General features: G+C 36.9%; 1 protein-coding gene across 2 annotated transcripts; it reads right to left on the bottom strand.

The window, feature by feature from the left end:
- Positions 1-2,947: 2,947 nt before the first annotated feature.
- Positions 2,948-27,707, bottom strand: zdhhc14 (zDHHC palmitoyltransferase 14). Of its 2 annotated transcripts, none has more exons than XM_079887814.1 (9): positions 26,585-27,707; positions 20,043-20,203; positions 16,646-16,804; positions 16,405-16,542; positions 13,020-13,068; positions 10,416-10,518; positions 7,245-7,354; positions 5,335-5,437; positions 2,948-3,320 (listed from the first exon to the last, which is right to left on the bottom strand). In XM_079887814.1, the coding sequence occupies exons 1-9, from the start codon at positions 26,836-26,838 to the stop codon at positions 2,949-2,951; spliced, it is 1,449 nt and encodes a 482-aa protein (XP_079743940.1). In that variant the 5' UTR covers positions 26,839-27,707; the 3' UTR covers position 2,948. The 2 variants fall into 2 exon arrangements, with proteins under 2 accessions (XP_079743940.1, XP_079743939.1); XM_079887813.1 differs by having other exon boundaries at positions 2,948-3,365.

A 27,707-nucleotide genomic window follows, 5' to 3' on the forward strand; every position in this document is an offset into this window, starting at 1 on the left:
CTCACATTTAACATTATACTAAATTTAAACGATGTACGGATAATCAAGTAAACCTAAAATGCTTCAGTCCAGTAAGTTTTCATATTGAAATATTACTAACAATATAAAAAAAATTATCTTACATTTACTTAATAACAATCAGTAAAGATTTCACAGCACAAAGAACAAGTAAATAAAGACCAATCAGAGCTTTTTTTGAAAAAAGTTGTGAATTTATTAACATCCACAATAATCCACTTTTGTAGCTGAAAACCAGTAAACGGCATTTTGGCACATAATCACATGACCATATTGTGGTGACACCTGGTTTAAATGTGATGCAATATATAACCAAATATATAACCAAAGCATAATTATCATAGATAATACCACTAATATTGTCGACAGAACCCCCGAGAGAGATAAAGGCAGTGACGTCGCATTAAAGTTTGTCTGTCTCTATCACTGTATGACCAAACGTGTCAGACTTTGGGACAGATGGGTTTGTGTGAGTCTGGATCACAGGCTGTACAAACAGACAAAAACCGAACTGATTCTCTGTCGTCTCACCAGTTCAGGGAATACTTGACCACAAATGAACTGATCACGAAATTATCCTGCTTATGGGCTGACTGACACCTCAAGAACACAACAGTCAGCTTCCAAAAGTAAAACTCCCATTTATTTTCTCCATAGAGGAAGTGAATTCTAACCCTAATAGCACAAAAACCTTTTAAGAGCCTTTCAAATGTCAAGACATGCTGCTGTAGGAGCCATTAGTCTGTGATTTCAATGTCTTTTTAAAAGATATTTTTAATAGCCGAATCCCACTACACTGTAATCTTGAACAGAAAGAAACCAACCAGAGGAGTCATTGTTACTATGGAAACGTAAATCACTGCAAAAGAGCTCAGCAACGATCGGTCACTGCAATGCAGCATTGTGAATTACAACAGAGTAAGAATATTTTGTAGTGAGCTTAAAAGGTGTTGTTTTATATTATACCGTAGATTATTTTTTGATTGTGTCATTCACAATGCTTCATGGGAGGAGTAGTTCATGCTCTCTTGTACCTTTCCATTTTTTCTCCAAATCTAAATTTGTAATGATTCATGTCAGAGCTGGTTGGTTTGGTTTAAGGCTTTTATTGATTGAAATCTTAATGGAGAAATGAATGGGAAAAATACTTGAAAAAGGTTATGTCAATAGCAGCCACTTAAGGGTGGCTTCTATTGAAAAAAACATGGAAGCTTATTTCTGCCACTGAATATAAATAAGGTTATCGTGACTTTCTCATAATTATGACAGTTCACACCTGTCAATTTAGACTTTTCTCGGAATTCTCAGACTTTTTTTCTTGGAATTAGGAGTTTACATCTCTCAATTTAGACTTTTCTTGGAATTCTGAGTTTACATCTCGCAGTTCAGACTTTTTTTCCAGACTTTTTCTCGGAATTCTGAGTTTACATCACGCAATTTAGATATTTTTTTCTCGGAATTCTGAGTTTACATCTCGCAATTTAGATTTTTTTTCTCGGAATTCTGAGTTTACATCTCGCAATTTAGATTTTTTTTCTCGGAATTCTGAGTTTACATCTCGCAGTTCAGACTTTTTTTCAGACTTTTTCTCGGAATTCTGAGTTTACATCACGCAATTTAGATTTTTTTTCTCGGAATTCTGAGTTTACATCTCGCAATTTAGATTTTTTTCTCTCGGAATTCTGAGTTTACATCTCGCAGTTCACACTTTTTTTCCTCAGAATTCTGTTTACATCTCTCAATTCTGACTTTCTCGGAATTCTGAGTTTACATCTTTCAATTTAGACTTTTTTTAGAATTCTGAGTTTACATCTGGCAGTTCAGACTTTTTTCTTGGAATTATGAGTTTGCATCTCTCAATTTAGACTTTTCTCGGATTTATGAATTTACATCTCTCAATTTAGACTTTTCTCGGATTTATGAGTTTACATCTCGCAATTTAGACTTTTCTCTGAATTCTCAGACTTTTTTTTGGAATTATGAGTTTACATCTCTCAATTTAGACTTTTCTCGGATTTATGAGTTTACATCTCGCAATTCAGACTTTTTTCTTGGAATTCTCAGACTTTTTTTTGGAATTATGAGTTTACATCTCTCAATTTAGACTTTTCTCGGAATTCTCAGACTTTTTTTTCTTGGAATTATGAGTTTACATCTCTCAATTTAGACTTTTCTTGGAATTATGAGTTTACATCTCTCAATTTAGACTTCTCGGATTTATGAGTTTACATCTCGCAATTTAGACTTCTCGGATTTATGAGTTTACATCTCGCAATTCAGACTTTTTTCTTGGAATTCTCAGACTTTTTTTCTTGGATTTATGAGTTTACATCTCTCAATTTAGACTTTTCTCAGATTTATGATTTACATCTCTCAATTTAGACTTTTCTCAGATTTATGATTTACATCTCTCAATTTAGACTTTTCTCGGAATTCTCAGACTTTTTTTTTCTTGGAATTACGAGTTTATATCTCTCAATTTAGACTTTTCTCGGGTTTATGAGTTTACATCTCTCAATTTAGACTTTTCTCGGATTTATGAGTTTACATCTCGCAATTCAGACTTTTTTCTTGGAATTCTGAGTTTACATCTCGCAATGCTGAATTTTTTTCAGAATTTTGAGTTTACATCTCGCAATTCAAAAAAGTCAGAATTGTGAGAAAGTTGCAATTACCTTTTTTATATTTTTATTCTGTGACGGAAATAAGCTTCCATTACAAAAAAAAAAAAAAAAAAAAAAAAAAAAAACAGCTCAGTTGAGTAATAATACAGCTGGAAGACTAGCTTTGGTCCTCACTTGTAACTCAGGAAGTTGTTTGGGGCGGCTGCCTCCATTAAAGTATCAGAAACGTCCAGTAGAAGCTGTTGTTCGTGTGTGAAGTAACGTATGGCTTGTGGTCCAGTTCAGCAGGACGGCATTAAAAACAGCTCACACTGAACTCAGCTTCACCAAACCCCGCACTGAGTCTTCATGAAGCGAGTCCTGGCTGACCGGGTTGAAGAGCTGTGCCGGGTGAACATGGTGACCCAGATGGGTGGCGCAGGGCAGAGCTGCGGGCGGGGAGGGCGTCTCCTCCGGGCTGATGAAATGTTGATGGTGTAGGTGATGGTGACAGTGGATCTCAGAGTCCCGCAGGGCCAACAGCTCTCCTCCACAGCTGAGGCCAGGGATAGAGGAGGGCAGCGAGGGCTGAGAGGGGCTCAGAGTGGAGCACGGGCCGCCCAGAGAGCTCTTAGCCTGCAGGGTCGGGCCGCCGCCCAGAATGATGGGCTGACTGTGGAGTAGCGGGTTGGTGGCGGCCTGCAAAACGAATTTGGTACTCTGAATGCACTGGTCTTGAGCACACTAGAAGGAAGGATGAAGGACAGAGAGAGAAAAGGGAAAGCCAGGAGGAAGTCAGACCCAACAAAGAATACATTTTTTACAGAAAAACAAGTCACAGGGCTCCAAACTGCTATGTATATGAATGGTACCTCACATTGTGCATATTGTTGAGAAGAGGTGTGTGATTACTATGGTTTCACCTGGCAGATGATAGAGTTTCATAAAGACTCTTCCCTGTTTAGCATATGTTGTGTTTTAGATGCTGGCGTCATTTTGTTCACGGTCAACCAGTCAAGCAACCAGTCCATTTTGGCATTGTGTATTTTGGATACCCTCTACTTAGTGACGAATGTATTTGTGCAAAAATACCATATGTATTTTTTTATATAGGTATTTTGTTGTTTTGGAGCCCTGGGTCAGATAAGACTAGTTACAACAAAATAATTATTAGAAGGTCAAGATTTAAAAGGTTAGAGAGTGTGCTGACCAAAAGTAGAAAGAAAGACAGAAAAAGAATACAGAAGTTAAGTTAGTAATATCTGGGAGAATAAGAACATGTTGAGGTCATATTTCATCTCAATCAAAAGTAAGTAGTAAGACATAATATTTTTCTTAATGGAAAAAGCCTATTTTTGGAACATTAGAGAGAAGGGTTTTTTTTCATGAAAATAAAGCATGGAAATTCTATAAAGAATTTTTTTTATGTTTTGATGCTTGTTTTTGAAGTTTCTTATGCTCACCAAGAAAACTACATTAAAAAAAAAAACATTATCATTATGATTAAATAACATTATGATCAAAAATCAGGATCCTTCAATGAATAGAAAGTTCAAAAGAACAGAATTTATTAGAATTTTAAATACCCCAAAACTTTTGAACAGTGTTTGTTTGTGTGTGTGGTTAACTGTCATGTAAAGCCACAGTGGGGGGAAAAAAAAGGAAAAAGTTTATAAAATAGGCTTTATTTTCTTCATTGATTAAGGTGAAATGTGACCAGGATCCATTTTTGTTAGATACACCCATCTAATCTTCTCTACAGATGATGGATGAATCTTTCCATAGATACAAGTATTATTTTTGAAAATGTCACAAAGATTTATGCTATAAAAATGCATTTTAAAACCTAAAATTGAAAGCTTACACGACACAAACACCGGATCCCTCAAGGGATTGAATAATTGCCATCAAATCAGTGGCTGATTTGATATGGCTGATGAAACTGAATCCAGACAGTGAGCCATCAGTATTCATGAGTGCTGATCTGTTCACACCAGCCCACACTGTCTCCAAATCACATTAATGCTGCTGTCAATGCATGTATAAATGGATCGGAGAATTACGTCACTGATCACCTCTGTGCCAAAAACATGGGTGTTTCATGATCAGTGCGTTATGTTGAGCAGATTCAAGTCTCCCAACCACTGAGGTTGCACAACTAGTGCAACCTGTCCCAAGGAAAATTGGGAGGGTTGTAATTAAAACATGTATATTTATATATGTATATTTATATATTTATATATGTATATTTATATATATATATATATATATATATATATATATATATATATATATAAGAAATAATAGGCTACTTTTATTGAACAGAAGTGGGAGTGGGCACTGTAAAGATTTTTTATTAATTAAAATAATTTTTTGTTTTATATATATATATATATATATGAATGGTAGTGTATTTTTTCATTATTTGAAAAAAATGAATATGAATTTTTTAGTAAGTCCCCCTTTAACAAGGCTGGGCTGGGAACTTTGTGTAAAACACTGAATTCCAGACTTTCAGTGTGGTCTCAGACTTTTAGACTCCACTATATATTTCAAATGCTTTGTTAAAACCTTGAAGTGGTTTGAACTAAATGGCTTCATTATAACGGCTGAAGTACAACAGACTGGACACACACACACACACGCACGCGCACACACACACACACACACACACACACACACACACACACAGGTCAGAGGACGGCCGGCCTACCATGTGACTCTGGACCTGATTGGGGGGGCAGGCGCCGGTGCCATTTGTCTGGGCCGCGGGCTGCGGGGTGTCTGGTTGTACAAAACCTCTTCTGTCAATCAAACTGCAAAGAGAAAGGAAGTGGATGATACATTCCAACTGTGAGTCAGGGAACGTGGGTAAAGGAGGCAGAGAGAAGAGAATCTGCGTGTGTGTGTGTGTGGAGTCCTCCTCCAACTCAACATGCCCACACACACAGAGCAGATGGCAGCCAGTGATGCTGTGCCCACTTCTGCTTTGTGTTCATGAGAAACTCATTAATGGCGTGCAGAACTGTGGGTGAGTGAGCAGGTTTCGACGTCAGCAGGCCTCCTCACGCACCATCTGAACCCATTCAGGAACATTTCTCGGTTATCTAAGATATTCGCATTTCCTGGAGCGAGAATGCTGATTGGTTTTTACCTCTCATATTTAAATGAATGAGCGAGAAACCTGCTGAGTTCACCAATCTTTTTACAAGATCAGCAGGAATCGCTTGACTGATATCTTGCCTGCATAATGATTTTCTAAGGAAGTTGATGACTCTCTTATTTGAAATGGACTTTTTCTGTCGACTGGCAATTAAATTCTCTGATACAGAGATATGAATGATGTAAAGAACACAAAGCTTTGTAGGGATGTAGAAAGAACAACGTAGCAGATCGGATAAAAACGTACAAATGAGATTGTACAAATTCACACAAATTACCCACCAATTCACCAGTACCTAAAATAGTTATGAACTTCCATTAGATTGTGTTGGAATTGAGCTGTTTAACCTCACTGGTTCTTGTGTGTCAAGCACTCTGAACCAAATGTAAAAGACTAGTCTTCACTGTATAAATTAAATATAATTAATGCAATTAATACAATTTATCTGTGTTAAAGCTATACAAGTGATTTTCTCTTTCTCTTTTGTTGTTTGATTAACATTGGATAAACAAACAGCTGCAGGTATATTAGACTGCTATCATTTTAAGACAAATGCACAGATCCAATGATACGCATCTGGTTTTCTTTCTCAATTGTTTATTACAGCATATAACTGACTGTGTTTATGAGGATACTTGCCAAGACAGGCATTTTGACTTAATTTTGTGTGCACGTGTCTGTTCAAGCCATGGTTCAAGCTCAAAAGAAGAGAAAGAGGCCTGAATTTGGCATTCATGTGCTGTCTGCGTGGCTCTGTGTGCACGTACAAAACAGCGCGTGAGTTCCAGTCTTGTTCTTACACTTAATGTTTAAACTGACAGGACTTAAAAACACATGCAAATGATAAACTTTAACTCTATGATGGGTAAACTTTGCAATTAATCTGCGAATCGCATGCGTTCCAAACCGAAACCGATCAACTAAGATAGATACCTATACGTGCATGACATCCTGCGATGTGCGTATCCGCAAAATAGTCACATCGCAATCGATGCTAAAAACGTTCTAAAATGCTCTATCGTGCTGCCCTAATCATGATTGCTATCTTCCCAGAGATGGAGAAAAATCCTACTCCGGCAAGTAAACGTGTCCGTGTCCCCAAAAATGCTGGTACTCAAAAGCGCTTCCCTCAACGTTTTCTGGTGCGCATCGTTCATTTTTACCAAGCATGTGCAACTGTGCACCAGTTCTTTGCACCCCTGCTTATAACGCTTTAATGAATGCTTTTTTTAAAAATCCCTATCATAGAATTAATGAAAAATATACTTCCAGAATTAACCATAGAAAAAGTGGAAGGGAAGTGTAGTGGCACTACATAGCATACTACTTTTAGAAAAGTTGGTCACTGCATACTGTCAAACTAAAAAACAACAACAACAAAACAAAAAGCAGTGTACAGTATATGCTGTGCAGTATGAAGTAAACAGTATACTAAAAAATAGCCTAGTTGATGTATTCACCTCGGCGGTAGAGGTCCGCACAGTGCAGCGCAGCAGTTGGTGATGAAGTTTCCGTAGCTGTAGGGGTTGTAGTTGCCTTTGCCTCGTTTGGATGACCATGAACCTTTGATCTGAAACAGTGATGTGACCGTTGAGAACTACAGTAGCTGAGAGGGACAAGCTGCCAACATCAGAGCAGACAGCGAGACACTGAGAGAGACGACAGGCAGCATTAATGAACTCAGGGATGAACCGGGGTGAGGATGGAAAGGAGGATCTTTTGCTACGGTGAGAAATACCCACTGATCTTCAAAACCAAGTCTTTTGAAGTGCTCATTAATTGTCTTCCTGTAACTTTCCCAGTGTCTCGTTTGATCTGGGTTTATATCCAGAGGGACAGATTTAAATAAACTTTATATTCAGGGTCCAAAATTAACCTGCAGGTGGGTAAGTGAGAAAATGTACAGCACATAAATATTTCCCTAGTGAAAAATAAATATACTAAAATGTATTTGAAATACATTTACTTTATGCTAAGTCTACTACAAATACATTTACATATTTATGTACTTAATATAAATACCCTGCAATTGCACTTTTGGTATACTGAACTGCTATACTTAAAGTCTGCTAAATTGGAACAACTAAAAGATATACTTAAGTATATTTGATTGTGTTAAAATGAAAATATTGCAAGTATATTTTAGGTACACTTTAAATATCTTTCATTTAAGGACTGATATTATACAGAGATCGAGGCACAGTGTAATGAAGAGTTTGCAAATAAACTTTCAAAAATGTGTTGAAAGATGAAGCAGCCGACTGTATTGGATCTGACAGCAGCTGCATCACAAACCATAATCAAATGATTTCATAATGCTTTGTCTGTAAATGAGAGTTTTATATGGTAATAATGTTTTTAAAACATTTACTTGCATGCAATAGTGAGTGGGCGCTGATACTGTTTCCTATGCAATGATGTTAGCCAATCATAACAGTGGCCGTTTACTGACCAGTCTTAAAGAAGCCGCCTCTTAAAAAGATAATTTCAGACAGAGAATGTGGGTTGAAAATAATTGTTTTTCCACATATACAGTCGTGCTCAGAATTAATCATACCCCTGGTAAATATGATCAAAAATGGCTGTAAAAAATAAATCTGCATCGTTTATCCTTTTGATCTCTCATTCAAAAAATTGGCAAAAATCTAACCTTTCATTGAAGTAAAAGAATTGAAAGTGGGGGGGGGGGGGGGTCACATTATGAAATAAATGTTTTTCTCCAAAACACGTTGGCCACAATTATTGATACCCCTAAATTTTTTTATGAATTAAATATCTCTGAAGTATATTCCCATTAATATTTACCTTTTTTAGCACACCAGGGTGACTAGGAACATGAAATTGTCCAGCTATGACTTCTTGTTTCACAGGAGTTTATATATGAGGAAACACAAAGGCCAAATTCCCTTAATCATCCATCACAATGAGTAAAACCAAAGAATATAGTTCTGATGTGCAGCAAAAGATTGTTGAGCATCACAAAATAGAAAGTGGCTGTAAGAAAATAGCTAAAGAATTGAAAATCCCCATTTTAACCATCAGGGCAATAATTAAGAAGTTATAATCAACTAAAGATGTTATGAATCTGCCAGGAAGAGGACGTGTGTCTATATTGTCTTAATGGACGGTGAAGATGAAAGTTTGAGTGGCCAAAGACTCTTCAATAATCACAGATGGAGAATTGCAGAGATTAGTTGATTCTTGGGGTCAAAAAGCCTATTAAAAAATGCTCCTCGATCATCCAAAAACAAACTCCAGCATATTCAGTTGTCAGACACAACTGGAACTTCAAACGGCACAGGGTTCTGTGGTCAGATGAAACTAAAAAAAGAGCTTTTTTTGACACGCTAGATGGGTTTGGTGCACACAAGGATAAAAAGTACCCCATGTGTACAATTTAATATACCATTGGATATTTAATGTTGTGGGCATATTTTTCTGCTGGAGGTCCTGGACTTCTTATTCAGATACATGGCATTGTGGATTCTATCAAATATCAACAGATAAAAAATCAAAACCTGACGGCCTCTGCTAGAAATCTTATAATGAGCAGTGGTTGGATCTTCCATCAGGACAACGATCCAAAACAAACATCAAAATCAACACAAAAATGTGTTAGGGAGCACAAAATGAAGCTTCTGCCATGACCGTCCCAGTTCCCTGACCTGATGAGTGGAGTGAACTGAAGAGAAGAAGCACAAACATGGATCTGGGAATCTGAAGGATCTGGAGAGATTCTGTATGAAGGAATGGTCTCTTGATCTCTTGTCAGGTGTTCTCCAAACTCATCAGGCATTATAGGAGAAGACTCAGAGCAGTTATCTTGGCAAAAGGAGATCGCAAAAAGGTATTTAATAAAAGGGTATCAATAATTGTGGCCAACGTGTTTTGGAGAAAAACATTTATTTTATAATGTGATTAGCTCCAGAGAGTTTAGCTCCAACCAGCTCCAACACACCTGTTTGAAAGTTTCTAGTATGCCTAGTGAGACCTTGATTAGCTGGTTCAGGTGTGTTTAATTGGGGTTGGAGCTAAACTCTGCAGGACACCGGCCCTCCAGGACCGAGATTGGTGAACCCTGAACTAAAGGAACTACAATAATACAAATATAAAGCAGATAAGGCTCTTTTTTTTACATTTCCCCTTTTCTCCTTTCCCTGTGCAATGTTTTACTTGAATATGTTGGAGTGTTTAGAGTAGTGCAATAAATGATTACATTTATGAGATCAGTGATAATTTGTTTTAATATTTCTTCTGTGGTACACACTATATACTATCTCAACATCAATGTAAAATCAGTTTTTAACTTTCAAATCAGTGGTTAAACCGAATGACTTTTTTGGTGACATTTTTTCCATCTTGTAAAAAATGATAAAAAACAGTGTTAATTGATTGTACAAACCACAAAATCTTAAACTAAAAAAACTAAGTAAACTAAAAAATGGTTTCAAATAGTTATATCTCCATTCTATTTTTTTACACTTTTAAAAACCTTATTCGTCAATGACCCATATACATATACATACATACACATATACATACATACACATATACATACATACACACACACACACACATACATAGAGAGAGAGAGAGAGAGAGAGAGATAAAGCATAAAGAGAGGTACTCACATCTTCATTGGTGGTCTGATTGGAGCTGATCAGGTAGGTATGGAAACCTGACAGTCCCACGATGGACCAGACGGAGAAAAAGCACACCACCACTTCCAGAACAGTACAGCCGTCAAGGAAAACACAAATCTACACATGTATTACAACAACCACTAATTATAAACGCTGACTGACAGCTTCAGAAATGGACTCGCATTAAAGGCCTCAAGTATGCTGGATATACTGGGTCTGTATAGCATCATTCAACCACTGCAATCGCATCTTTAAAATGAAAGTGCGCTTGACTACACTGCACTTCTGGACAGATGCCCGGGTATAAGCTTTTTTCTTTGTCATTTGATGAATTTCTATTGATCATGGCAGCAGTATATGTACACAAAAGTTTTATAGAAAAAAATTCTGTAAAGCACCTGCTTTCCGCAATAAGGCGCATCTGTGATGAGCTTAATATACACCAGCATTCAAAAGTTTGGGGTCGGTAAGATTTTTAATGTTTCTGAAATATTAATGTTCTTATGCTCACCAAGGCTGCATTTATTGGATCAAAAAGACAGTAAAACAGTAAAATATTGTTATTATTCAAAACAACTGTTTTCTATTTCAGTATATTTTATAATGTAATTCTGTGATACAAAGCTGAACTTTCAGCATCATTACTCCAGTCTTCAGTGTCACACAATCCTTCAGAAACCATTCTAATATGCTGATTTGATGCTCAAGAAACATTTATTGAAGAAACAAGCTGAACAAGAAACAAGTTGAACATGTAACTAGCATGAATAAGCACCTGGCTATCATGTTCCTTGCATGTTTTAACACATGACTAGCATGTTTTAGTATGTTTTCTTAGGCTAGTTTTTAAGCTTTGCTAAAGACAGACAGCTTAAATACTCTATAAAGGCCCGTTCACACCAAAAACGATAACTATAAAGCTATATAACTATATTTGCATCCACTCTAGCGGATTATATCATTTTGTTTATTCTAGGCGTGTGCTTTTGTCACTTTAAAGGTGAACTAAGTAACTTTTTTTACCTTAACTGAACAGCTTCGGAGTCATTGGAATGGTTATATTACTTATTTCGGGTTGAATGGTGGTCGTTTCGCACCCCGCTGGTGCCCGTGATCGGAAAATACGCACTTGCAACTTTGAGCCGGCGGGCCGCCGGCCGCCGCGTCAGGAAGTCTCGCGTGATATCAGGTCTCGCGATGTAAACAATTGCTTTACGGCCAAAAGAAATCTGCTAAAATGCTGTCATTATTGCGCTCCCTCACGCTGTTTGAAGCCGAATGAAGAAGACGTTTTAAAGAATGTCCCATCTGCTTTGATGTCGTTGATCTACTAGCCTCTGGTGTCCGAGAATCGCCTACGAGTTTTTACAACAGTGTTGTCAAATATCTATTCCGAAGCTGTGGGGGGAGCTCTAGAGAGAAACCTGCGAGCAAAAAGCGAGAATACAGCGAAGAAATCCCGAAGTTACTGAGCCCCGCTTTAAATGCTTGAGCCCGTTACAGCAGGATGGATTCTGATTGGCTGTCAATGTTTTTATCGTTCATCAGCTGGATTAAAAACTGATGAAAGTGATTCCAACTATATCATTTCTCTGTGGCGTTATCGTTATAGCTGTGGTGTGGACTCTACTTTTCTTTAATATTGAGAACAATTTTTAAAACTATATCTTTATCATTATCTTATAGTTATCATCATTGGCCTTTAGTTATTGTATAAATGTTTTGACCCCCTCAATAAAAGTAAATGGGAATTTGAGATTGTTCGGAAGTCTTGATATTGGAATTCCCAAAGTCAGATCAGTTAGAAAAGATATAGTCAGTCAGAGAAGTCTAAAGGTCTCACCCGAGTTTGGTAGTTTTAGCATGAAAGCTCTAGGACGAGCTAGAAGTCTGAGTAGAAGAAAAGCTCAGTATTTTAGCTTTCTCAAGAGAACAATTAAATTGATTAGCAAAAAAAAAAAAAAAAAAAAAAATGCTTGAAGCATAAATCTCACGAAATGTATATGCTTAAAACAAGGGAAAAAGAAACTCAAAATATATTCCTGAAAATAATTTACTTCACGACTAAATCTAGTTAAACTGCATTTAGATATTTTACTGTAAAACCAGACAAAAATAGGCTACTTAAGATAACAATTAGCAGTTGTACCCTGCAATGGTTGTTTTTGCTAGCACTAGCATGTGTTGACATTCTTGCTTATGAGAGTGAGTCTATCATGAAGCAGTAAATGATGCATGACCAGCTAATAATTGACCGTGAGCAGGAAGCAGGTCTCGCTAATGAAGACGACAGCGAGACCACATCCCCTCGCTAATTCAAATCACTGTTCTCTTCGGTTTCGCAGTTTTCCTTCTCAAGCTAATCGTAGATATGAAAAGACTTCCCACTGACCGTATTTAATAACATATTTCTTTCCATTGAAAAGAGAGAGGTGCAGACGCATAGCAATGAAGATGTGGATAAAGTCAGTGTGGGCTGCTTTTCTGCAATTGTGTTCTAGAGGTGTGAAAACCAGAAATAGACTCCTATTGCACAGCCTCTTCCCACACACACACACACACACACACACACACACTTTAGTGAAAGGATATCTAGCAGGGCTGTCTTTGAGAGCACTAAGAAAGCCAGTCCTGTTGGATCCTGCAGGAAAAGCACTGGTTATGTAACAAAGAAAAGCTGTCACAGGAACATGAAACACGTCTCGAATGAAAAAGCAGGCGGCATATTGAGCGCAGAGTCACTGCAATAAGAAATTAACCAGCTGCTGTCTTCCAGACACACTAAATCCTACAGTTTTGTGGAATACCTACATGCCACATTAGCAATTATCGCTAATTAAAGCAATGTGGCAAAGCATTCCTTGCCACCTCTTTTAACTCTTTCCCTGCCATTGATGGAAATTTCCGTGTTTTCATTGTTATACTGTAGGGGGCGCTATTACACATCTTCTGAAAAAGTACAGAATCTCCTGATAAAAACATGCGAAGAAGAAGCAGAAACAAGTGATAGCATTATGTAAGCATATGCATATGTAAAATAACACTATCATCAACATTAAACAGCATATAAATCAAAACTGCCTAGTGTTACTGAATGAAATGTGGACCCAAGACGAGCTATAGGACTGTGAAGCTTTGGGGTGTTGATGGACTCAATCTACTCCATCTGTGTTTTGATCATCGTTCTGAATCCGAACTGGATGTAGTCTTCGACAAAAACGAGATTTTCTAAGCTTTTTACTCAAAATTTGCTTTTTTATTAAACTTTCCCACTTTCAATATAAAAGGAATGCATGAAGCTAGAATAAAACCGTTTTATTTTTATTTATTTTTTTAAAGCAGATCATTTTTGTGAAAAATGATCAAATGCTGGTGCTGGCTAGCAATTTTTTTTTTTTCAAAAACACTGGTGGGGAAAGAGTTAAAAAGAACTTATTATGAAAATAATATACTTTAATAGATTATACTTAAGTGTGAACTGAATGTAAGGTTTTTGGACAATTGCATGTTATTTATAATTAAATGAAAATGTATTAGCCTATAGTTTAAATTCTTATCAAATACAATTAATTAACTGTGCCTTTTGGCTTTTGATGATATTAATCATATCATATAATAAAACATCATATTTATTTGTTTTTACTATAAAGCTTTATGAAATATTATGGAATCTCATTCAATGCTTTCACAATCTTTTCTTTTTTAAATAATGTTTTTTCTGTATTTTTAAAATGAACAATTTAATGAGTAAAGTAAAAAGTATTTGTTGAACAAAAAACGTATTATTTTATTCATCACAATAAACCGAAAATAGTACAAACTCTGCTAAAGTGATTGTTCTGAACAAGTATTAACTTAGATTATTAAAAACATATTATTTTAGCTAAGTACTTTTGTAAATACTGTGCGCCTTTTACCCCGTGCTGGTTTTACAAAGTATGTGGGGTAAAAGGCCAACCTTGCCACCTCATACATTCATAAGATTTTTAAACAAAACACCCACGTCTTCTTCTAAATCTGTTGCTCAATCAATGTTTAATAAAAGCTTATTTTTTCCCTGCAATCATGCGCTATGGGAATAGTGAAAAGCACATTTTTCTTAGGGTGTGCCTTTATCCCCATTGTACCCTACATAATAATACCATGTTTTCTGAACTACCTTGGAGAACCACAGTATATGGATATGTAATATGAGTATCTGTAAGTATATGAAAATCCTCCAGTATCACTCTAATTTCACAGTACAGTGATATCCCAATTTAATGTCATCACTGGTGCACCAGAGAGACCTGTGTCCAGACACTCCCAATGCAATCACTTTCTGGACCGCTTCAAAGTCAGTCACTGTGTTTAATGCTAATGGTTTCCAGAGGGCATCTGAGGAGAGATTCGTGGGTAAATAAAGCCGCACTGAGTGCGCCCTGTCCAATAAACATCTTACAGGATCCATTTGTCACTCCGGTGTCCCTGCCCTCACGGCCTGATTGATCAGTTGTGTGCAGTAAACAGCGCTGAGCTCAGGCTTACAGTCTCTCCATCACTTCACCCAGGGAAGAAACTGCACTGTCAGCAGACTCACGCTTTCCTCCCGCCAGTCAACAGCCCAGATCAGAGCCGATCGATAGGCATACATTACAGTGATGAAGCACCAGTACTAGAGGCATTTTGGTGCAAATAATTCACCAAAAATAAGATTCTGAAATGTTTTGAATATGACTTGTACACACGCTTCTGCACTCTCAAGTTTTGTGCCCCCAACTTCCCGGGAAATAACACATTTAATCATTTAACCCTCTGGTGCACTTAATTCATGTGTCGGTCAAAAATGACCAATTTTTTTTTTTTGGTCAATGAAATTAATGTACTATATTTTAGTTTGATAATGTTTTTTTATAAAAAATTTTTTTTTTCATTTTTAGGGGATTTTCTTATACTAAATTATATTTACGCTATATTTATAATCCATTTATTCACTTTTTGAGCATTGACCTGAAAGTACAATTTCGTAAATCTTGAAAATGTTGTCGTAAAAGTTTGATCTCTTTTCAAAGACGACACTTGGCAGATTATTGCTGAAGTGAAAAAAAAGTGAACAAGAAAAAAGTAACAGAATTTTACGTGTATTGTTCTGAAAAATGCACAAAAAAAAACTATTTTCAATTTTTATATGAAATATGTATATTTTCAAAATCACATTTTACTCTAAAACTTCAAGAAAATCAAAGCCATAAATCTAAACAAGTTGTGTCCCAAATTTGGGATGGATATCTCAAAAAATGAGCTTTCAGTAAGATTTTGTTTGGCTGCAGTACCAAAAGTTTTCACTTGTTAAAATTCGTCTCCCATTCATTTCCAATATGGTCATTTTGTCAAGTGTGACTATTTTTTACAGGACCATTTAACCTATTCGAATCATGCCCATGATTTTTATTTTTTTTTGTTACCATAGCAAGTGCCAAAACCTAACCAAGTTTCGTATCATTCCAATGAAGTGAAAAATTAGAGCACACTAAAAAAAAAAAAAAAAAAAGGCACCAGGGGGTTCATTCTGCTTAATCGCGGGGAAAAAACAAAACTTGTTTCTGCGATACAATCAAAATTTGTAACCCTGTCATTTATTTGCATAACCATATACTATCACTGAAAAGTAATTAGGCTTGTCACTACACAAAATTGTTCTAAATTGAACAACCTCACAGACTTCATAATTCTCAATATCACCACATAATTAATCTATAACTAATTATACCACTACTATAAGTCTACAAACTAAGTTCTTGAGATTTGCTATATCGCTCTGCGCAAGTAAGCAGAAAAAGTTACACACTTATATTTCCAACTGCATATGAAGCGCCTGCTAAGTCACGGGTTTGTTCTGACGAACACTGCTAAATGAATAAGGTAAGATAAGATCGGTCATGTGTTCTGGCTCTGAAGGCTGAAGTTATATAAGGAAGTAGGCGGTCGGCACTCTTACTCAGTATTACGTGCGTGATGACAAAGGCGAAGATGAAGAGAGTGAGGAAGGAGAGTGAGAGGATGAACAGGTAGAAGAAGCGATAGTTCCTCCTCCCCACACAGTTGCCCACCCACGGGCAGTGGTGATCGAATCTCTCTGAGGAGAAACGCACAATGTTAGCACTTCTTTGCATGATGCTGACTATTATATAAAGATATTTGCAGACACATACAGTACACACACACACACACACGCTTACCCACGCAGTTGTCACACAGGCTGCAGTGTGAGGCCCGCGGCGGGCGGAAGATCTTGCAGGTGAAACAGTATTTGAGCTTGACTGTCTGACCGTTGATGAGCACCTCTCTGGTTCGGGGGGGCGGTCTGTAGCCTGGGCCGCTCGGGCCGTTGGTCGCATCTGTGAAACCAGAACAGACCCGAGACCCATTCAGAGATCCATTCTGGCAGAAAAGATGAGGAAGTCCTCTATGGTGTGTCAGTATAAAGGAAAGAACTCGACTTCTGTGTCATGCTGTTGGTTACCACTACTAAGTCTATGGGACAAGATGTTTTGGAGCATGAATTATCTAAATCACATTATTTATTGTAAATATGTGTAATGCTTATGCAATCTTTTGTATAATGACTAGTGGCTGTACTTTCAAAATTGTGTGGGTTTTTTTTTTTACATATTAATCCATTGGTCATTTTGTCTTGCACCATAGACGTCCAATATGCAAGTAGAGATGCACGATATATCGGTCAGCATATCGGTATCGGCCGATATATGTTAATTTTTTATGTTATCGTTATCAGCCCGATATTAAAATTTGGCCGATATATCAAAGCGATTTTTTTTTTTTTGGAATTGCTTGAAATATGATTGGAATCACTTCAGAAAAGTAAAATAGAGTTAATGTCATATAGGCTACATTCATTTATAATGAGAACGTTATAATTGTGTGCTTGGGTTATGGCTTTTAATGGTGTGACTTTTGTTTTTGTGATCAGGCTCTCAAAAATTATATAAAAATTTGGATTTAGATTTATCGGGCAATATATATCGGTTATCGGCTTTTAAATGTAAAAAATGATCGGTATCGGCCAAAATTTTCCTATCGGTGAATCCCTACGTGCAAGCATTACTGTACATTCATGTTTTTACAAAATGAAGGCAGGCATTATCAAAAATCTAAATTATTGCCTATGGTAATCGACCGCATGTCACAGATGCTGAATCTGAGCAATTAGTCATCCTAAAATGAAGATCTTTTTTTTTTTTTTTTTCACCCTTTATATGAAAGTGAAAGGTGCTAATATCACACACACACTAATGTACATTAATGTACAAACACCATTAATGTAAAACTAAATTATCAAAATTATAATTTACATTATATAAGTTAAACAACTTATTGAGTGTTAAGTCAAGTCACATTTATTTATATAGCGCTTTTTACACTACAGATTGTTTCAAAGCAGCTTTACAGAGATAACAGGAAAATAATGCAACAAAGTTTGTTTCCAGAAGAAAATTGCGCTTAAGCCAAATGATAGCTTTGTGAGAGAAAATGTCTGAGATTTAAACCGTTATTCACTGAAAATGTTTCTCTGCACTTAAGCCCTCAAATCATATACACTGCCGTAAAAGTTTTTTTTTTTTTTTTTTTTGGAAAACATTAATAAAACGTTTTGTGTTAAGCAGGGATTCTTTAATTGATCAAAAATGAAAAAAAAGTAAAGACTTTTACCTTGTTACAAAATAAATTCATTTCAAACAAATGAAAAAAGTGAGGAGATTCCTCCTTCCATATGTAAAGCGCTTTGAGTACCAAGAAAAGCGCTATATACATGTAATGGATTATTAAATGTTGTCCTGAAAAAACCTGTAAAAATGTTAGTTTTCACAAAAATATTAAAGTCCCCCTGTGGTTAATATCAAGCTTTTAATGTTGTTTATATGTCTATGTGGTGTTTTTAATCTGCTTTAAGACAAACCATGTGTAAATTCATAAGTCAACACCATTGCTGAGTATTTTTTTCTTTAAAACTGCAGTGAACCAAAGACAGTCTCAAAAAACGCGGTTTGAAATTGCTGGTGTTTCTGACGTCACAAACTACCTTGTAACCAATCAGGTCAACGTGTGATCGTCAACGACTGGTGTGAGTGAGTGGAGGCGGGGCTCATTTGCATATTCATAGAACCGCGTATACTAAATGAGGCAAGTGTGTAGAGTTACATTCAAGCTATTTTAAGGCATGAAGATTTTTTTTTTCAAGGAAAAACGTTTAAATATGTAATTTTGGTGATCAAACATGAGTTTTAAGGGATAAATGATTGACTATAGGGGGACTTTAAGAAGCACAACTGTTTCTTGAGCACAAAATGATTCTGAAGTGACATTGAAGACTGAGTAATGATGCTGAAAATTCAGCTTTGATCACAGGAATAAATTACATTTTAACATGTATTAATAGAAATCAGTTCTTTTAAATGGTCATCTTTTTTCACAGTCTTACTGTTTTTACTTGATACTTGATTAAATAAATGCAGCCATGGTGAGCATAGGAGACTTTTCAAAACATTAAAATCAATGTCAATGGTGTTTGGTCACAAAATAGACACATATGTCATCAGTGGTGTCAGCTAGTCCATTTCAGAGCTTCGGTGGAAGAAGCAGCAGCTAATAACTTCATTTTCAGTCAGTCTCTCCCTCACACAAAGCTATCGCATGACTTCAGAATCCTGCACTACTTTTATGGAGCTTTTATTATCATTTCGCAGCTCCACGGACATTCTTCAAAACTTCCCATTTGTGTTCCATAGAAGAAGAATCGCTTGGATTTTAAAGGGGTGAGAAGATTGTGACTGAAATGTCATCTTTGAGCAAACTATTGCTTTAATGGCGTCACATCTTATGTGACCCTCAACACGCTATGCATCTTCTGAGCAGCACACAGCGTCACCGGGGCTCACAGCAGTGTTTACTTCCTACTGTATTATTCATACGAACAGCATGGACACATAACTCAAAATCCCGAGATAACAAACCTGAGCTAAAGTGCACTTCCTGGCTCAGCCCCAGTGATTTCAGTTCTTCACCACTGGGGTCTCAACGAAAGACCAGATAACTCATTATAGCAGTGACTGCATTCAATTATAACCAGCGATTCATATGCAAGCGAATTAAATCAATCCAGTAATTTGCTATGTTATGGCATAAAAATGGCTTAGCCTGCAGTGATTCCACAGTACAATTCTGAATACAGTAAGAAATTACTGTTCAATCTTCCAGTGTGGTCCTTTCTGGCCCTTTACCCAAAGCAACTTATGAACCACCATTAACTCGTGACTGATTAAACTATCAGACTGGATAACATGAACAAATACTTTAAGGGAGCATGAATCTTTGCTAGGGATGAATATTTCAGCAGATTTCATATTACTCTGAGTGTGCTGACAGCAAACCTGAGAGCGAGCAGCATGCATTATTCATATTAATCGAGAAAAGAGAATAACATCAAATGTCTTCTGTCTCCTTTAACCGAGAGCATTCCCTCAGACCTGCAACCGGCGTCTGCAAACTCAGCTCAGTGTGAAAAGAACAGAACCAGGAAAGACAGAGGAAGAGTGATGATCTTGTCTTTCCTCGCACCTATCTGCCTCTCGATGTCTGCCGCCTCCTCCGGTGTGGCCCGGGGCAGGACGCCCGGGTCGCTGAAGCTCGCCCGCAGGAGCATCCCCATCACAAACACGAACAGCACTCCTCCGATGGCCGGGATGGCAGGAGTCAGGTTTGATGCCAGGAATGGGCAGCTGGAAAAGGGAATGGAAAAACTGGCTATGAGTTTTTTATGCCGTGTTGCTAGTAAATCCCACCAGTAGTAAATACAAGAGATATGAAGGGGCCACAGCAATTAAACCCCAAAGTTACAGACCGCCCGTATGCTCATGACCGTGCAAAAGTGTCAAGGTCCTGTTTTTTGGCTGTAGCAAAATGCAAAACCACTTACAGTCAACCTACTATGTAATAACATTATAACTGTGTTATTACAATGTAATTAATACTTAAGTTGTGTAATAACGTGATTGTGAATATAGTTATGTTGGTAGGCTTTAGCGTCAACAAAACAGCACTGCAAAAATAAAGACTGGTTCAAAAAACGGTGCTGTTTACACAACAACGTTTTCAAAGTTTTCGTCGGTCAATTACACGACAACGGCGTTTTGGGTGCCTGAAATTGAAAACTTTTGAAAACGGTTTTCAAAGTGCAAGTTTTTGCAAACGGTCTCCGTGTAAACAACAAAAACGCAAATCTCTGAAGACGATGACATCATGCACATGGGTATTACGTGTTCAGTCTATAGTGTTTCATCGCCATCTAATTGCCTGGCAGCAGAATACAGCGTTTTTAACCGTTTCCACGGATCTGTGTGAATGTCGTTTTGACGATGGTCTGTACGCGGAAAACTCAAAGGAAAAACTTCTCTGTTTTAAGCACATCGTTGTCGTGTAAACGTACCCATAGACTAATGCAATTTATTAAAGCAGTCGAGACTCTGTTATTTCTTCTGTTATAGACTTCTGATATTGAACTTTTTTTTTGTATTACAGAATATTTTATGAAAATTTAAAATATATATATATATTTGAGACAGAAATTGTGCATTATTATTTTATAGGGATATTAGTATATTTTGGAACCAAATATGGGCTGATTTATTGCCAATCTATCTTATTTTATTTAGTCATTTTATGTTTCCTCTAGAAATATAGTTTCTGATGCCTACAATTTTTTTTATAGTTGGGCAGGGGTGCAGTGCAGTTATACGGTAAAAAGGTGTTTGTATTTATTTTATATTTAAGCACTGCTGGAATGCAGTTGACTGCATAGACATCCTGTTTTATCATAAGTAATAGACCAGAATCAGAACACAGGACTGTTCAAATTAAATCTGAACCTCATCAATGAATAATCTAAATGAGAATAACCTGAATCTAATGCCTTCTTTGTGACAAAAAATAAATCCAATCTAGCTTCTTTGTACACTTAGAAGTTAAATGAAATGTACCACCATCTGTTTCAAAGCATTAGCAAATGGTCTGTGGTACAATGCCCAAAAAATTGCCTGCCATAACATATAATGGTATTCAGACTCCAGGACATAAACATTTTAAATGACTTGCACTGCAATCTGATGGCTGCTAAATTGGCTAAGCACAACTAGGCATTGCAACTGAATTAGCCAAATTGGTCAGATGCTATCGACTAGCATGTTAAAATAGCAATCCCCTAAGGGACCCTTTAAGAACGCCATATTGTGTTTCCCACTGATTCTAGAAGTCACTGTCAGCTTTACAGCTCTGAAGATTACTTGTCTCAAAGGAGCAGTTCTGAGGTTGTTGTGACGGACAGAAAGGTTGTACAGGGTCACTACATCTCAACACACAAGGACTTGCACTGTGGCAAGAGTTGAAGTCCATTATTAAGTTACACTTTCTGCATGGAGATTAAAGTTGCTGAACTCAAAAGTCTAAAGTCTAGAGTATAGAAACAGTGCTATTGTGCTGAATTTGGAGTCAATACTAAAAATAGAAAAACCACTGCAGTCTATGTTTTTTCATGTGTATTTTCATCGGCACATTTATTCAAGAGACAAAGGAATCTTTGAGTATTTTTGAAAAATAAATATACCAAAATGTGTTTGAAATGCAATTATTTTATGCCAAGACTACTACAAATACATTTACATATTTATGTACTTAAATACCCTGCAATTGTACTGTTGGTATACTAAACTGATATATTTAAAATGTGCTCAATTGGATCTACTAATTTTGTACTTAATGCACTTTAGTTATCCAGAAATAGTGATGAGGTCCAACTAAAGATATACTTAAGTATTTGACTATTCTAAAATGGAAATATTGCAAGTATATTTTAGGTACACTTTACATATCTTGCATTTAAAGACTGCTTATACTATTGTCACTTTGTGGTTGCTTGGTGGTCTTTATTATAATCCACCAACTAAGAACGCAGGAGAAGAACAGAACAATCACCTTCACAATGACAATAGCGGACAACTAAACTTAGGAAACACAGGGCTTAAATACATGGAACAAACAAAGGGAACTAATTAGGAAACAGTTGAACAGAATGACTAATCAATGAGTAACCAAGGAGACTAATGAGAAATCAGGCAGGCAGGAAACAGAAACAAACAAAGAGCAAACTAGACGTAAACTGAACATAACTGGTTTACAGCTATCCTAACTGATAGTGATATTAAAACACATTTTAGGCTTAATATTAAGAAATGTGCATTGTGCAAAAAAGAAATACTCCAAATAAAGACTAAGTATAATATTTATATCAGCAAGTCTCAAGCGATATGTCAGTAAATACGTTAATGGATTTGTAGTATACCGAGTATGAAATAAATGTGTTGCGATTGGCACCGCGTAGCACGTGTTCGGGAAATGTCCCGCCCCTCCATAACTGCGAGTTCTTCACTAGTGTAAATATTAATGATGGCATCAATTTCAAACTATTTCAAACCCGATTCAGACCCTGACAATGTTAACAAACAAGAGGATAGAGCAGAACAGATTTCAAGCACAGACTTAGCAAGCACGGATTTCACAGGACATTTCAGAGTGGTATGTTTTTTTGTATTATACATTATAGATATGATATTATCCACCATTTAATCATGATATTTGTTGGAAAACTATGGTTATACAAACAGTAATCGAACACAAAACCATGGTTCATTTTCCTAAGGAGCGGTGAACAGCCTTACAAAAATGAAAACAAACTGTTCTCCATAAAATTTGCAGCACAAAGATAAACATTTGGGTTTTAATGTTCAGGAGCAGTGTTTAAAATAAATTAACCACTCTAAATTCGTCAGCATTAGGAAGGTCAAACAAATGAGTTTAGAAAACTTTGTGGGGGGGGGAAAACAGTCTCTTTGAAATAACGACAACACTGTCTTCCAATGCAGCTCAACCAGGCCTTGTTCCTTCTTTCTGCATATACCTTGGTCTGGGATTATTTAAACGAGTAACATTGTGACTTCATAAGATCCAGAAAAAAAAATCACATTGTAGTCCAAACGAGCCGTTCATTGTAGTTCTTGGAAAGTGGATTCTGTTAAATAAAATATCTTCCTTTGGAGAGGACTTTAGCTTTGTAACCTTGCAGATCTTTTTAATGCTCAAACAGCAACATTACACACTAACTAAAGTTGAAAAAGTGAAAAAGCATAATAGGACCCCTTTAGTTAAAACAGCTCAAACATGCATTTTAGTCTGGGACTAGGCATTAAATCTCCAGTCCAAAGCATGCTGGGAAAATGAAATCTGTAACTTTGAGTTATGCTTAATTTTATCAGTTACTGATTTAACTTTCTTCAACAAGTACAAATTAGGCTACTTGTTTTCAGTAGTACTTGAGTAAAATGAACTTGTTTCATTTAGTAAATTTGGCAACACTTTACAAGAAGTTCTCATTTGCTAACATTAGTTAATGCATTGCCTAACATGGACAATACATTTGTTACAGTATTTATTAATATTTGTAAATGTTAATCAATAAAAATCTAGCTGTTTATTGTTTGCTCGTGTTACTTCACAGTGTATTAACTAATGTTAACAAATACAACTTTTGATTTTAATAATGTAGTAAATTCTGAAATTAATATTAACAAGGATTAATAAATGCGGTAGAAGTATTGTTCATTCTTAGTACAAAATCAACTTTTGATTTTAATAATGTAGTAAATGCTGAAAATAATATTAACAAATAAATAAATGCTATAGAAGTATATTGTTCATTCTTAATTCATGTTAAAGTTAACTAATGAAACCTAATTGTAAAGTGTTACCATAAATTTAGACTGTTATATTTTATAGTTTTCATTTTCACATGATCCTACAGAAATCATTCTAACATAGTTTAATAAATAGATTAATAAATGCTGAAACAAATGTATTGCTCATGTTAGTTAATACATTAACTAATGAGACCTTATTGTAAAGTGTCACCAAATTTTCTTTCAAAACACTGAACTGTAGTTGTAGGCCTATGTGTTCACATATAAGGCTAGTTTGATAAAATCGCTTAGCCATGCAAAGCTCTACAAGTTACATATCAAACTTCATGACAAAGTTAAGCTGGTGAACATGATCATGAAAGTACAGTTCACAGTATTGACTGGGCAAACTGTGCCCAGTCAAAAGTATTGTTGGTAGCACATAACCAGACTTTCATCTGGCAAAAAAAGTAGTTGAAATACATTTCTGTACTGAAGAATTAATATGTGTTGTAACAAAAATACAAGCTGCACATTTCTGTTCTTAAACACTCTGGAATGTCTTGCCCCACAAAGTTATTTCCTGTGGTAAAAATGTCAAGGACGCTAGTGTTAATAGATCGTAACTGGTGGTTTTAAACTGAATATTGCTTTAATTTGAGTTATTTTTACTGCTTGCCCTACACTGATCCATCCTGTCCGCTGTCAACAAGTCTGACTGAATACTATTTCCTGTTTTTATTCCTGCCCATAACACAACCTAACCATTATTAACTGCTTAAAATGATTTACGAGTAAACGGCTTGCTTTGAACTGCGCAACAGACCACTGCCTTTCACCAACATTTTCATCTGTAGCTTCAGCTAACTGGGTTAAATGGCTCACAAAAACATTTGTAATGACTTTATAATCGTTTCAAAAAAGCATGACAGGACTAACCCTAAAGCACGGAAAATACAACCGTGGGCTGGGCCGTCCTGTTGTTTCCTAGGAGACACAGGGCTGCTCCAAAAGCACACAAAGATCGGGAAAAGGGAAACCGTTGCCATGGAAACAGGACCGCACCACGTCTGTGTTTTGGAAGTTGTGGTATGGAATGTATGGGCTTGGAGAGGTGGGGGATGGGACTGGAAAATCTCTGCTCCACACATCTCTCATCCACAGGATTCCACTGAGAGTCTTTAACACCCGTCCGAGGGTTACAGGCAAACATGCTTCGAGTGTGCAGGAAAAAAATAGCATTTTCATACCACCTGATATAGGTTTTTAACTGCAAACTCCCCCAAATACTCTGAGGATAAGGCTCTCTTGTCTAAAGATCTTCATAAAATGTCAGGAATCCAAATGTCATACGTCAATAGTTTCTACTCTAGGTTGGTTAAGCTTCACACAAGGAGTTCCTCACAGCCTGCAGTGTGTTGGAAGTTACGTGGACTGAAGTAATTCAATTACACTATATTTACTTCTTGTAAATGTGTGAATTACTGCACTGGCTTGAGTGGAGCTGCACTTCAGGATCACAGACCACATACAATTCTGCTGACATGCCCAGGAATAAATGAAGCCCAGAACTCACTTCATCAAGAGTAATGGAGAAAAATACAACAGAAGGTACTGATCTGTACTACTGATCTGTTTACATAAAGTCTTTATTAAGTTCATTAATACTCACCCTCATGTCGTTCCAAACCCAAGACTTTCGTTCATCTTTGGAACACCAATGAAGATCTTTTTGATGAAATCTGAGAGCTTTCTGTCCCTCCATGACAGTCACAACTACCACTTTGACACGTCAAAAAGTTGTAAAACTAATCCATATGAATCGAGTGGTTTAGTCCAAATTTTCTGAAGAGACTCGATCGCTTTATATGATGAGCAGATTGAATTTAGGCTTTTATTCACATAAAACATTCATCAACTCACACATCACTTGTGGTAAACAGAAGCTCGAGTGAGAACCAATGATGTTCATTCTCGTGTTACGCAGCACGTTTGAGCTTCAGCAAGAGGTTTGTTCTCACACGTCAAGCAGGTTCGGTTCTGTTTATGCTCACTGATCAATGTTTATATGTGAATGTAGTATGCAATGTACATATCTGTTAATGGAGGGACAGAAAGCTCTTAGATTTCATCAAAAAGATTTTCATTTGTATTCAGAAGATGAACGAAAGTCTTAAGGGTTTGGGACGACGTGAGGGTGAGTAAATAATGACAGAATTTTCATTTTTGGGTGAACAATCCCTTTAAGGTTCCTTATGAAACTATACATGCCAATAACAAACCTTTATTTTTAAGAGTGTACGTGGCCTACAAACATTTTGGTAGCGTCTGGGGAAGAGAAAAGATATGAGAACTCCAGTGGGTCAAAGTACTTACTCAAAGGCAAAGAAGAGGCCACTGGTCACCAAAATGAGAACCATGGTAAGGTAGAAGACCCCGGTCTGCTTGGCCATCATGATCCGCCCGTTGCAGTAAAACCTATTTCGGCCAGGAAAAACCTGCCATTTCCTTTTGCTCTTCCTCTTCTTGGTGTGCGGGGTGTCCATGGGTGAGGAGTTGTGTGTGCAGATCTGGTTGTACTGGCACTCACGGATGGGCTCCTCAACCCCAAGATGCATGTTGCCTGTCATTTAGATACACACCAGTAATAAAACAAAACTTTAAAGCAACACAAGTGAATCAGTATTCACTGAATTCAATTGAAATGTCCTCAAGGAACTAACGAGACAGCTGGGTCTTTAAGAAACATCTCTGATCTGATGGAGGAAGCATTAGCCTAAACAACCCAGTCAAGGAAAAGCGTGGGACTGGAATCAAGGAACCATTTTCTCAGCTCCATGTTTTATTGAGATCTTCAATTATTTAATTGCATTACATTAAAAATGCTAATATTTACATCCGAAACGATGGGCATGAAATAAGATCCGAGTGTTTGGTTCGCATGTTTGTTTGGATAACTCCTTCATTGCAGATGTCTATCCTCAACACAACAGGATGCGCTCCAGGACACAGAGGCATGTGGACATCATGCCCAGAAATGCAGCTTTATCAAAGATTGTTACTCCTTTGATGCGGTTCTAAATCCACTCAAAAGATTTGGAAAATAACGGCAGAAAAACGTCCTTCCGATGTCCTCGTAATCCCGTTCGCGAGAGGGTCTTTATTGCATGAACGCCATCTAAATATCTAACGTTAGTTCTGCCGCCGCGCGCTTGATATTACAACAGCAAACAAGCAAAGGTGGGCGTTTAATAATCTATATCCATAACGATGAAGGAGAGAGAGACTATCGCAGGATGTGGATGGAGTAGATCACCGCGTGAACTGCATGAGCTCACGGCACACGATGACCCTATAAACAGCGGCGCGTCTCAAATCATAACGAGCTGTCTATGTAGGCAGCATATTCGCATGCACTCGCTCACAACCAAGTGAGCTGCCTTTATACAGTATTTGAGGGTAGGTCTCAAAACCTTTTGATCTACGCCGCATTTTTGAG

This window comes from Squalius cephalus, assembly GCF_949319135.1.
Source record: "Squalius cephalus genome assembly, chromosome: 12".
Classification (NCBI taxonomy): domain Eukaryota; kingdom Metazoa; phylum Chordata; class Actinopteri; order Cypriniformes; family Leuciscidae; genus Squalius; species Squalius cephalus.

What these genes read in the sequence shown, in the direction of transcription:
- zdhhc14 (XM_079887813.1), bottom strand. Translation starts at nt 26,838, where the DNA reads ATGACAGGCAACATGCATCTTGGGGTTGAGGAGCCCATCCGTGAGTGC. An exon ending in AGACATCGAGAGGCAGATAG is followed by an intron (nt 16,805 to 20,042) that starts GTGCGAGGAAAG and finishes CTGGTTTCACAG; the next exon opens with ATGCGACCAACGGCCCGAGC. An exon ending in TGCGGACCTCTACCGCCGAG is followed by an intron (nt 5,438 to 7,244) that starts GTGAATACATCA and finishes TTCTCTTTGCAG; the next exon opens with TTTGATTGACAGAAGAGGTT.